This window comes from Oryza sativa, chromosome 2 (assembly GCF_034140825.1).
Source record: "Oryza sativa Japonica Group chromosome 2, ASM3414082v1".
Taxonomy (NCBI): Eukaryota; Viridiplantae; Streptophyta; class Magnoliopsida; order Poales; family Poaceae; genus Oryza; species Oryza sativa.
In genome coordinates, this window is record NC_089036.1 from 33,671,391 (window position 1) to 33,684,817 (window position 13,427).

General features: G+C 41.1%; 1 protein-coding gene across 1 annotated transcript; it reads left to right on the plus strand.

The window, feature by feature from the left end:
* Positions 1-3,864: 3,864 nt before the first annotated feature.
* On the plus strand, positions 3,865-4,835 carry LOC4330933 (18.6 kDa class III heat shock protein-like). Its single transcript, NM_001416979.1, has 2 exons — positions 3,865-4,163; positions 4,252-4,835. The coding sequence occupies exons 1-2, from the start codon at positions 3,921-3,923 to the stop codon at positions 4,525-4,527; spliced, it is 519 nt and encodes a 172-aa protein (NP_001403908.1). The 5' UTR covers positions 3,865-3,920; the 3' UTR covers positions 4,528-4,835.
* Positions 4,836-13,427: the final 8,592 nt, after the last annotated feature.

Sequence of the window (13,427 nt, forward strand, 5' to 3'; positions counted from 1 at the left end):
AGAAACAAGGCCATGATGCCCACTTGCCTTTTAAATATTTCTGCCTAGGAATTTCCTCGCTTTATTTCCACGTCTCGCCCAGCCTTGGCTGGCCATCGTTGCTTTTGCTACAGCTGCAGCTAGCTATCCCTGCTTCCAGACACTGCTACTGTTGCGCACAGAGCCGTAGAGTCTCGTCGGTTGGCTAATAAATCAAAATTAAAATCTAAATTTAAATTTTAAAGTTAATTTTAAGATATTTTTAACGTAATTTATTTTTAACATTGACTTTTAAATCGCTACGAACAAATATATAAACATTTTATCTATAAATTTATTTTTATTCTCTCACAAATCTTTTTGTTTATTAGAGAATATGAATAATCTATGAGGCTCGTAGGATGTGCCGTCAGAAATTGGCACTGTAGATTTACGGTTAACCTTGACAATTTGCCATTTTTTTCACATCATTCGAGAAGATGGTAGTAGATGCACTCCTGATGAGCTTATCCGGATGGTTAATTGTGACCTGATACCTAATTGATCGGTTTTATGTGGTTTCTGCTATGTGGGGAAATTACTAGCTGCATCTTCTGTTTTGCACTTTTACTGTATTTGAATTTTCAGACAACCATGCATTGCAAAGGGGCCTAATTGATTGTGATTATCAACTTTCAACCTGGACGAAAAAGATGTTAATCAGGCGAAAGAATCGTTTGAAAGGTAGGGGCAACTGCTAATATGCTTGTCCTTTTCAGTGTGGCTATGGCGTGTGTTACCAATTGCGAGTGCCTTTTACACTTGCGAAAGCCGGAGCAACTAAAGATTCTTAGACAAAAAGTTGATCTGATCCACAATTCTGAAATACGTTTAGCTGGTGATGCTACTCCATTAGACGCTCACTAGCGGTTAATTAGTTTGGTTATGATTACACGCCTGAAGACACATAATAGCAGGCTATAAGCCAGCTGCAAACATATTTTAAGAAGATAAATAAAGAGAGAGAAGGGCAGCGAGCTACAGATTTGTAGCCAACTGTAGCACAGACTCCAAGACACAGTGTGTGTATAATATATGGAACTATGTATTAATAATGTAGTATGTAACTATTGTATAAATAAACTATTAGATTAGCTATAGATAAATTAGAGCCAGTAGTTGGCTACGCTGTTAAACTTGCTCTTCAAGGCCGCTCTTTTTTCCACTGGAGCATCAGGAAAAAAAACGCAACGGTCGCCTCGAAGCAGATGTGTGATGTGTCTAGAACAGTGCAAGACCTTTCCAGTGACATGTGGGGCCCACCACCCCACATCTAACCGGATCATTTTTCTTTTTTTTTTACCATCCGTCCGATGGGTGGTTGACGGCTGAGATGTGGTTGGGAGGACGGAGATATTTCCGGGGGCGACCATCCAGAAGTTTCAGGCGCGGGTGCCCAGCTGGCGCCTCGAGGGCGGCCGCGCGCGCTTTTCTGACCGCGTCAACCACGCGCCACCTCCTGCGAGAGATAGGCCACGAAGATCAGGTGAAATTACGACCACTGCCACGTCACTCTCCTCCGCCCTGGTGCGTTGAACCTGGCTCACGGTGGACGCCGCGAAACGTGGCGCGCGTGGACGGCATGCGGCGGCTGCGGCATCTTTCTGGCTGTGCGGCGGGTTTGGCCCACAAAGTTCGGTACGCGCGCGCGCTCACGTGGAACGGGTGCACCGTGGGCCATGGGCAGCCGCTCCCTTTGTCCCGATAAAGCGAAGTGACGATGGTGACGACACGACGTGGGCCGTGTGCCGAGGCCGAAGCGTAGATGCATATGTAAAGTTTCCATGGGTCACATAGGATTTAGAGACACACATTCAAATTATTAAATATAGACTAGTAATAAAAAAATTATAAATTCCTGCTGTAAAATGCGATACGGATTTATTAAGTCTAATTAATATATCATTAGCAAATGTTTACTGTAGCATTATATTGTCAAATCATAAAGCAATTAGGCTTAAAAGATTCATCTCGCAATTTACACGTAATTATTTTTTTCGTTTATATTTAATACTACATGCATGTGTCCAAACATTTGATGTGACATGCTGAAAAATTTTGCCAAACGATCTAAGTAGGCCCTTAGGTTGCCGGCGATGCACGAGGGAAATAAGTCCACTTTCTACCTCAACTTTACATCGAGTTTGATTAACATCCCTTACTCTCAATACCAGGAGAGCTGAAGAGCGAAGTGTGCACGCTGTGGGGGAGGAAGGCGGAGGTGGGGAGGTAGTCCGCTGAGAGATTATGGAACTGGGCCTCCCAGACGACAGCTACAACTAGGAAAATGCTTCAATCCGGTCGTCCGATCTTGACAAAGAAATCGGACGCCTCTTACTGTGATTTTACTGCATGCAGCCTTTGTCAGATCATCTCTCTCTGTTACATATGCTTCCTTTTTGGGTATTAATATGCATGAAAGAGAGATGACACGAGGTTACTTGCATGTACATAACACACTTTTAGCAAACTTGAAAACGATTTTTCTTCTAAATTACTCATCCAATCTACGAACCATTACACCATTGTATTCGTTACAATTAAATCTTTATAACAAGATCTCACATGATTATATTAAATAAAAAAACACATATGTTTCAACCAATTAAAATTAATGTTTCACATATGAAAATTAGATGTTTCAATTGAAATTCTATTATGTTGCACATATTTATTTATTGTCGCGATGTATATATCTTTCTTTAATGTATCTCATAGTGCTATTTGTATGTTTCAGTAAGTAGTTTATTGTGTTTCACTGGTTTATTTGTAAATGTTGCACATATGTTGGTCGAGTGTTTCAATAAGTATCCACTAGTGTACTCACAATGTTCCACTAAAAATGTTTCGCCTAGTGTACTCACAATGTTTATGTATAGATTTAATGTTGCAGTGAATTGAAAAAAATCTTTTGCAACAAATCACCCACATATTATGTAAATCATCTATTAAGAGAATTCGTTTCATTTTTTGTTCCACAAAAAAATTTTCACTTTATATCGATCAAATGTTGCAGTGACTTGAAACATTCTTTCGCTATTTGCTGAAACATTGTTTTTATATAAGGCGAAACAACGTCCGATTTAAACAATTGAAACATTTTCGATCTACCTAGTGAAACAATTCCGATATACTTGGTGGAACAATGTGCAACATTTAAAAATAATTCAATAATAAGCTTTTTTTCACTGGAATATATCCATGTGTGGTTCCTTTTTAAAAATTTAACTGCAACGAATTTAATGGCGAATTTAATGGTGTAATCGGATCATGACTTGGATAAATAATTTAAGAGAAAAAGTAGTTTAAAATATTTTTCATGCATGCATGCTTCGTGATGTTGGATGTCTGATGGCATGCGCGTGGATCGGACGGCTCATGAATGCACCGATTTTTCGTCTCGTGCCGTACGTCCGACGCGTAGCGCTCTCCCTGCAACTAACTCCTCCACCTCCACGAGTTATCAAATTGTACGGTTTCGTATAGTTGATGGGCTAAGTTTCCTGTACTGGGAATAAGGGATGTTAGTTAAACTTGAAGTAAAGTTGAGAGGCCATAAGTGGACTTTATATTCCATGCACGAGGCCACCAGTGTCAGCAACAGATTTGATGGGCTCGGTGTCTGCGGATTAACTCTCCAACCAGGCCAAGGCCTAGACTGCGGTCCAAAACAGCTGCTGTGATGGGAGATTTGGGCTTTGTTCGGCCCAATGTACAAGTGGGTACGAGGTTCTTCCAAGTGTCTCCTGATCTTTCTCGACGCGCGACAGCGCAGCGAACTCCGCGCCATCTCGAACCTTCGCTTCCGCTCGCTTTATACCCATTCCTCTCCTCCACCGCCGTCTCGCCATTGCTGCAGTAGCAAGAAGGAGAGCGAGAGAGCAAAGCCCAAGTTGGTAGCCATGACGGAGCTGTTCGACACCGCCGTGACCAGCCTCCTCCACCTGCCGGAGGTGCTCGACCGCCTCGGCGCCGCCGCCGGGGACCGCCGCTCGGCGGGCGACCACGCGCACCACGCCGCGCATGGACACGGCCAGCACCGCATCAGTGGAATCGGTGGTGGCGCGCCAGTGGACATCATGGAGACCCCCGGCGAGTACGCGTTCGTGCTCGACGTCCCTGGCCTCTCCAAGTCCGACATCCAGGTGCGTACAAAATCCGAGCCCTGAATTTCCTCGATTCGCGTTCGAATCAGCGAGTTAGTTTGGGCGCGATTCTTTCTTGTCTGCGCAGGTGACGCTGGAGGAGGACAGGGTGCTGGTGATGAAGAGCAGCAATGGCGCCGGGAACGGGAAGCGGAAGCGGGAGGAGGAGGAAGGGGAGTGCAAGTACATCCGCCTCGAGCGCCGCGCGTCGCCGAGGGCGTTCGCGCGCAAGTTCCGCCTCCCGGAGGACGCGGACACCGGCGGCATCTCGGCGCGATGCGAGAACGGGGTGCTCACGGTCACCGTCAAGAAGCGGCCGCCGCCGGAGAAGAAGACCAAGTCCGTCCAGGTCACCATCGCCTGAATCATAGCGTAGTGCTCGGGTAATGGCAGCGTGGCGGTAGTAGAAGCTGGAAATGGTTGCCGAGAATGGTTGGAGCAGTAGAATGTGTTTGTGCTCTGTTCGTGTTTCGGTAGTACAAGTTGTCGCTGATCTGCTATGTATAAACGCTGGTGTGACCGTGAAGATGAAGACTACGGAAGTAGCTGTTCTTTTGTGTAGGATCAAGCAAATTATGTCAAATCTCGTTCGTGAACGATTCCAAATCGATGCATTATGTTATGATCTCTGTCTTATATGAATCCTACAGCTACAATTCTTCGTTTCCTCAATCCTGCTAGTACTGCATTGCCACATCGTCTCCACTAGTATGTGGGGCGGCCACCATCAACGGAGCTCGGCGGCGGCGCCATGAAAAGGTTGTCCGGTGAACGCGCCGAGCGAAAGCAAGCAAAGGGTGGATCATGTACATACGATATTATGCACGACTCGGTGCGCTCCCAGAGGGGAAGGAGGGCTCGCGGGAAGTCATTGCGTTCGTGGGGTTCGGTGAATTATTGTCCGACTCCCTGTTTGGGGAGAACAAAAACCAAAGTCGTCCTTTCAACAGGGCGCAACAGTCGACTGGGAGGCGGAGATGACGGCGAAGGTGATGAATTTTCCGGCTTGTTGGTTTGAATCCAATTTTTGTGTTAAAATCTTAGCGAGTTTTAGCACTACCAAATTAGGTAGTATTGAATTTGAATTATTGTGACAAAAGTAGCAAACCAAACATGTATTTACTACTAACCAAACATGCATTTGCTACTATTAAAAAAATTGGTAAGACAATAAGGCAATAAGTTGGTATCAAAACTAAACGGGCCCTTCATTGTGTGATCTGTGAATTCCATCAGGTCTATTCCATCAGTTATTAATCCTCAAATAGCTGCTGCAGTCGCAGCGCTACAGTACGATAAAACACGACATGATCGCTGCGCCGAACATGATCCTACGTGATTGTGTTCACTAGGATCGCAGTCATAATTTGCTACTTTCGCTCTTCCCCATCTGCGCCGTCGTATGTGTATCCAACGGTAAATATTGTGTTCGAGGGGTTCGGAAACTCAATCACGGAACCGCCTCGATAGCGTCACCCTCCACTACACATGCCTTTATATCTTTACCACCTAATCCGCGCGCCTTCTAAAATATACTATTGTAATTGTAAATTGTTCTACTTTGTATCACTTTCTCTACTTTTCATGTCACCGCCGCGTGCACGACCGTCCTAGCTGCTGAACGTCCTCGCAGCGGCGGCGGCGGCGGCAGCGGCGATGAGGATCGAGGAGGAAGAAGCAGTGGATCGCGACCCAGACCCACATCAAGGGCATCGGCCTCAACGTGCGTTCTCGCGCTTCTCCTCCGCTCTCTCACCCACCTTGGAAATGTGTAATCCTATAGATATTTTAGAGGAAAGTTAGCAAGAGGTCTAACCTCTTGGAAAAATTCCTTTGAGTCTATCTATCTCACCTGATTCCTGCGTTTTTCCTGTGGTCTAATCAAATGGTCATTCATATGTTTTTCCTGTATTTTCCAATCCTATGTTTTACACCTACATTTTTGTCAGAATTCTGTGTTTTTTCTATTCCTCCATTTTTTTATTCATGCGATTCTAAGGGGCCCTTACTTGGCAGATGAACGATGAATCCATGCATTGTGCGGTGTAGGAGTATGTCTGCATATATGAGTGCAGACAAGAAGCGTCTACTCTTTAAATACACAGGACCAGGAAATAGGAATCTGTACCAGTTTCTGAACCGTGACTACCCAACAGCGACGACGCCGATCGATCAATCAAAAATTCAGAATAGACCCATCGCTACCGTCCTACTAGTAGCTAACCTCTTCCAATCAAACCCTCCATGCAGTGCAGAAAAAAACCATCAAAACTTGAATGCCACTACTCTTCCTGCAATCGATCGATCGATCGATTGATCAGCTGGGCCAGAAGGGAACAAATTAACAAAACGACGTCCATCGCGATCGATCTTTACTTGCAAATCGCGCCGTGCCACTGGCCGTTTTCTTGGCCCACATCGTCCCAGGCATCGCCATTGGGGAGCCAATAATTCCCCGGTTTACGGGCGTCGCCGTCTTGATGATGATGCCGATCAGCTTAATCGTAACATGCCAAAGAGCCCTCGTCCAGGGGAAGCTAATAACTTCATCCGTTTCACAATACAAGTTATTCTAACATTTTCCATATTTATATTGATGTCATTCTAGACATATATATGCTAAAATGACTTACATAGTATATATATATCTAGATCCATTAACATTAATATGAATGTGCGAAATGCTAGGAATAAGCAGCTAGCGCTGGCCTTTCTTAGCTGAATTTGTCTGTTGCTTTCGCTGCTGCCTTTTTGCCTAGCAAAAAAAATTAAGCCTTTGGAATCCGCTCCGGGACGCGTCACGTCGGCGAGTCATCGGCGACGGCGACGGCGGCATGCTGCGTGAGTGCTGGCAGCGAAATGGTTGGATCTAGTAATAAGCTTTGTTGCAACTTGCAAGGCACGCACTTGATCGGATGAGAACGATGTAAGTAGCATTTTGTCAGCAAAACTCAGCTCCCAACGACCTACCAAACACAGAGCAAGCCCGTGTGGTCTGGAATCAGGAAAACAGGACATGCAGATGCAGAGAAACATGCAGCTCTGTTCGTTTGAAAGGTTTGGCCTACTTGCCAGAGAAGAAATTCAATTAACACATAATCAATCAAGTATTGATATCATAAATTTTAAAAATAGATTTGTTTAAATTTTTAAGTAATTTTTACATGGAAAGTTCTTCTAAAAGAATCATGTTGTTTAGTGGCTTGGAAAACATGTTCGTAATATATTAGCTAATGGGTGGAAAATAACGGGGCCTTAATCATTATAGAAGAAATTTTCTCTCGTTTGAGCTACAGCTTAAAAATGAATGAAGGGAAACAATTTGTAAATATAACTTTTAGAAAATCTATGTCGATTGTGGTTTTAAAAATAACGTTGGAAACTAGCGTAAGATAAGAAACACTAAAATGAACTCTAAAAATTAAATTTAACTATAATTCTAAATTTGGCTGCAGTTGATAAGTAGATGATAAGAGCGTTAATTTTCTTGGCCAGCTGATCTAAATCTGAACTCTGAATTTCTCTGCCAGTCTCTCCACTTGTAACATACTTTTCCTGTTGGATTCGTCATAAAAATCGTCACTCCTAGTTTCCCACACAGGAAAAAGTGTAATCCGGGACGGCCGAGTCAGCTGCGAAATGAACGCATGCCCGATCGGTCAGTCGCTTCTGCCACAGTGCCACTGCACGCTGCTTGCTACAGGCTACAGCAGCTACAGCTGATTTCTGATCTGTTCGCAGTACTGCATCACACCACTGACCGGAGCCGGCCGCCATCAGAGTGTCAGTGACTCAGTGAGGTCAGCGTCAGTGACGAGCCTGTTGCATGCCGGCCGCGGCAGGCGACCGGCCGGCCCACCGGCGATCGATGAGGTCTCGCGCGAAGGGTCGCGTGGGCGAGGTAAGCCCAGCTAGCGCCGACGACGACAGCGACGCGGCGAGCTGCGTGCGGGCGAGGGCGAAGAAAAATAAGAAAAGGCGCGGCTAACTTATTCGCAAAAGTTGTTCTTTGGAGCTTTGAGCATGAGCTGTACTACTACCGTACTTGCTTGATTTAATTTGGAGTGCTATGATCAGCCTAGCAAATTAATTAAAGCAGCTGTTTTACCATAATGGAGATTAATCGATCCAATCTGCTCTGAACACCAATACTCCTAGCTATAAAGCTAGACATTCTTCAATTTTCTCCGTCGTCAATGATGTGGTCCCTTTTGATCGATGACACGAGAGCCCGACCTATTTATTAGGTACACAAGCTCCGGCGATTCAAACAGTTTTATTCTGATTTCCAAGTGAGATGGTCTCCAATTAATCCCCTGCGCCGACCTTGATCCAGTCCAACGATTAGGTTATGCGTACATGCAGTGACCAGTTAATTAGTTTTGCTGGGTGGATTATTGATATCACTATTGATGTTAATTATCCTATCATCATTGATCATCCTATCGACGGCTGAAGCTAATGGCATGCATAAACGGTAATCAATTAACAGTAATCAACTCAGCTTGAATCTGGTCGTAATCTTCACTGTCTGAGGGCGATACAAACATGCATCGATTGATTATTGGTTGCCTCCGCTGTAGGCACCCTCCCTCTCGAAGATGTCAGAGAGCAAGGTCCCCATCGTTTGGCATATTTCCTAATAAACCGTATTAGGAAATAAAAATAAATTTGTAGGTAAAACTTTTATAAATGTGTTCTTGGTGATTTAAAAGTCAATGTTAAAAAAGAAATTACGTTTAAAATATCTCAAAATTAAGCATGAAAATTTAAAATTTGGCTTTTTCTTTGACTGATTAGACCATCCAATGGGAGCCAGAGTAAGCATATATCTTCCCTCTCACAGCGGTTTCTCTACAAGCCATGCATCGAGTCTCTTCAATTCGCCCCCCCTTTTCTCATTTATTATCTCTGTTGTTCGCTGTCATGCGCCCTGCAAATTAGGCCTTGTTTAGTTCCCAAAAATTTTTCGCAAAAATATCACACCAAATATTTCAACACATGCATGGAGTATTAAATATTGATTAAAATAAAAAGTAATTGCACAGTTAGGATGGAAATCACGAGACGAATCTTTTGAGTCTAATTAGTCCATGATTAGCCATAAGTGCTACAGTAACCCACATGTGCTAATGACGACTTAATTAGGTTTAATAGATTCGTCTCGCGGTTTCCATGCTCGCCATAAAATTAGTTTTTTTATTCGTGTCCAAAAACCCCTCCCGACGTCCGGTCAAACCTTCGATGTGACAACCAAATCTAAAATATTTTCCCAACTAAACACAGCCTTAGACGGCAGGTGTATGGCTCTATCTCGAATATAATTCATGTGATAGCCACTGCACGTATGTCCTGTATATATACCAGATTAACGATTATGCTTTGTGTTGTCGTTGCGAATGAGGAAAGATGGATTTGACAAGAGCTCGCTAGTTTTCTGTTGATATTTTGGATCAGCACGTCTAGAGCGTGCAAACACCGTGCATATATAATAGCATTTGTAACACAAAACAAACACGCTATTAAAAATATTTGGCATGTATAACACGGCAAAATTTTAGTTAAAATTTTTTGACCAATCTAATTATTTAAAATTTAACTAAAAATTGTTAGGAAATAGAATTAAGAAAACTAGTAAATTAAAGGGGGTCTCGAGAAAAGGAATGATCCAAAATAGAACTATGTGGGGGTTCGGTAGAGGCAAAGTTAGAATCTTACTAATGAAAGTGTAGTGACAAGCACTTTAAAAAATGACTTAATTAAAATTGATAGTTATTGATTAAAAACAGAAGGAGTAATTATTTAAAATGCATCAGGATGTCAAACAACGTCTATGTATGTGATAGCTCTCTGATCTCTCTCTCGATATTTTTATGTGAAACCGGCCGTTGCATATTGTTAACCATATAAGCATTCTTCAATTATTTTGTTGTTTATTCTTATATATATGAATAGTCTTTCGTATGAGAACGATAAGCTGTGTGCACTATTCGCGGTGAATGCACAGTTGTACGAATCAATCAGGAAATGATATTTAATTTTGTGGTTATGAAACATCCACATGGAAATAGTACTGCCTGTTATAGTCAGCAGTACAAATGAATATCTATAGAAATATTTTCCATAGGCTCTCGATGTCAATGCATATCTATAGCAATATGTTGAAGAACAGAAAAACCCATAGTACTATTTAAATGTACTCATTGTGCAATTGAATCTTATGCAAATCAATTATCTGCTGTCATATCAATAATGTGAATAACTAACTTGTGTGATACATGATACCTACAATGGAGGAGGTTAGCCTCAAATGTGCATCACTCACACATGTTTAATATCGCATATTAATCGATCTCGTTGAATTTTTTTCATAACCATTTAGATAACATGCAAACAACGAATGGATATTCCCTCGATAGTTTAGAACCAACAAACCACAAATGATCTAGAGCAAAATTTACCAGAACAATAAACAACAGAAGAGAAAAATTGATTATATGCATGTTTTTCATATCATATCATTTTTTTCTATGGACTTGTTCCAACGTAGTTCAGCAAAGAAACACTTAATTATACTCTCGGTCACGTTTGATTGAAATGAAAATTTACTTCCACATATGAATTTGGAAGCATGCAAATATTGGATTGCCAGCTAGCTAGCTCCCTTCCCGTTTGAATGGGATTCATGCAATAAAAACAAATTTTACTAAAATGAACAGGTGTCGATTAATTATATCACATCATAATGTCGACATCGATCGATTCTACTGCAAGGTGTGTGACGACGAAACAGATCGATTTACGACATCCATGACGTGGACATCAACTCTCACGTGCTAATAATAGCCTGTGTATCTGTACTCTGTATGCATACGTAGTTATACTTAAGGGAAAATTGCAAAAACAACCCTATAATTCACTTGAAGTTTGAGAATTGCAAAAACAACCCTAAAATTGCAAAAAAAAAACATTTAAGTTATTGTCAGCAATTTTATTTGTGAAATCTCAAAAAAAAAGTATCAAGACTCTGGAAGTACTTCCTCCCTATTCGTAAAGGAAGTCGTTTAGGACAATATTTAAGTCAAACCTTAAGAATATAAATCATAAATAATTCTCAAGTTGTTGAGTTTGAAAAATGTAAAAATTATATAAATAGATTTCTCTTAAAAAATACTTTCATAAAAGTATACATATATCACTTTTCAATAAATATTTTTATAGAAACAAGAAGTCAAAATTATGTTTTGGAGACCGTATCGCTGTCCAAAACGACTTCCTTTACGAGTACGGAGGGAGCATTTATTAAAAGATATTGATTCGGTTAAGCATGTGTATGTTGGGATGATTTTTGCAACAAAACTAAATATATGGATAAACATTTGTAACAAAATAATTAACTTATTGGTGGAATTTTAAACTTCAAGCGACTTATGAGGTGGTTTTTGTAATTTTTCCTGTACTTAATAGTGTGCTTAATTAATTAGGTGAGCCGTCTGGACAATGGAATTATATTTGTGTGGAATATCTCTCGATTGCCCTGGACACACATGGCACATCACATCGATCACATATGTACGACATCATCGGCACTGTTGTTGTACGTGTACGGCGTTTCTGCATGCACATCGTCTTTGTCGTCTACCTGTTCTTCGTTCGTGTGTTTTATATCGCATGTGAATCATCAGTGGTGTATTAAATCACTTTGTTTTCGCGTACTCGTGCAAGCTAGACTCGATCAAATTACAGTGAACCTCCCTTAGAGAGCATCTACAATGGTAAAGTAAGATGCTCTCTATAAAATATGTATATCTCAGTAATAGACTAGATTAATAGTAAACCACCTCAATAATGTGTCTACATGTGTATTTATAGCTCTCTAATTCATTGTCTCGTTTTTCTCTATAGACTATCTCTAGGTTAGTAGATAGCTTTGTTCTCTCTTCATTTAATCTCTTCCAAGTTAGATAATATGCTGATATGGATCTCTTATAGATAGCCTATAGATAACTATTATGGGTGCTCTTTTGTCGTCGTCAACTCTCTCTGTTGTCGTCGTTGTCGCTATAGGTAGATCACCATCAAAACCGATTGCTTAATTATTAATTAATGCAGTCGAAGATGAGCACATTAAGCTAAGCAAATGCCGTGTAGGTAGCACATGGTCACAAAAAGAGAGATCACGGCCTATTGATCGAGCTCATTAAGCAACGCGCAAATTAATTAAAGAAGTACGTCGTATTAATTAATTTATATTATAGGGAGATTGCTTAATGTTATTTATAGGGAGTACTTACGTATATACATCTGAATGCTTGTGCATCTAGCTTTCTAGCATGTACGACTAATTAAGGAACCATCCGTGTTTTGTTAAACCATGCAAATTGCGTGGTAGAGTACCATGCCAATCCAAGATAAAATAACTAATTTGAAAATTGTACCGCTCCATTTTTTATACAAGAAAAATGTAGTAACAAGTCAATAGCAATATATGTCACCTAACATATATACTCCATCTGTTTTTAAATAAACAAATATAGTATTAGATGTGATACATTCTATTACTATAAATTTGTCATATATTGGAGTATAGCCAATGCAACAACTAGCTCATATAATAATCGCTCTTTCTATTTAGAACTCATTTGGTTCATAGGATTTTCGTAGAGCTGGCAATTCCTTTGTTTTTTTAACTGTTTATGTATTTTGGTTCGCATGAATCGAGTGTAGGAATTTCGAAGGAATACTGTAGCAATTATGTGAAAATAGGAATTTCGCGGGACTCAAAACAGCTACTCCGACCCCGTTGGCTGGCATAGGATGGACGCTATTATATTTTGCTCATGTAACTATATAATGTTCTTGTGTCTTCCTATCCTACATTTGGAATAAGCCCTTGTTTAGTTTCAAATTTTTTCTTCAAACTTCCAACTTTTCCATCACATCAAAACTTTCATACACACACAAACTTCTAACTTTTCTGTCACATCGTTCCAATTTCAACCAAACTTTCAATTTTAGCGTGAACTAGACACACCCTAAGCCCTTTGCTATAATTAAACCCCAAATTATGGTACGAGTCTTTATAAACTCATCACTGTATATATGCAGATAAAGTCCTAGAAAAAATATACTCATATATAGCTATAGATTCTTTGATCTAGGGACAAATACAATTGGCGCCCACCGTGTGTGGCTCTCGTGTAGGATGTGGACCCAAGAAAAAAAGCTCCAAAGTTTTCGGTGCATCGCACCAACGCAACGTAG

Excerpts from the sequence above, each read along its gene's own strand:
- LOC4330933 (NM_001416979.1), top strand. The coding sequence starts at position 3,921 with ATGACGGAGCTGTTCGACACCGCCGTGACCAGCCTCCTCCACCTGCCG. Across the intron at positions 4,164-4,251 it reads TCTCCAAGTCCGACATCCAG|GTGACGCTGGAGGAGGACAG; the intron begins GTGCGTACAAAA and ends TTGTCTGCGCAG.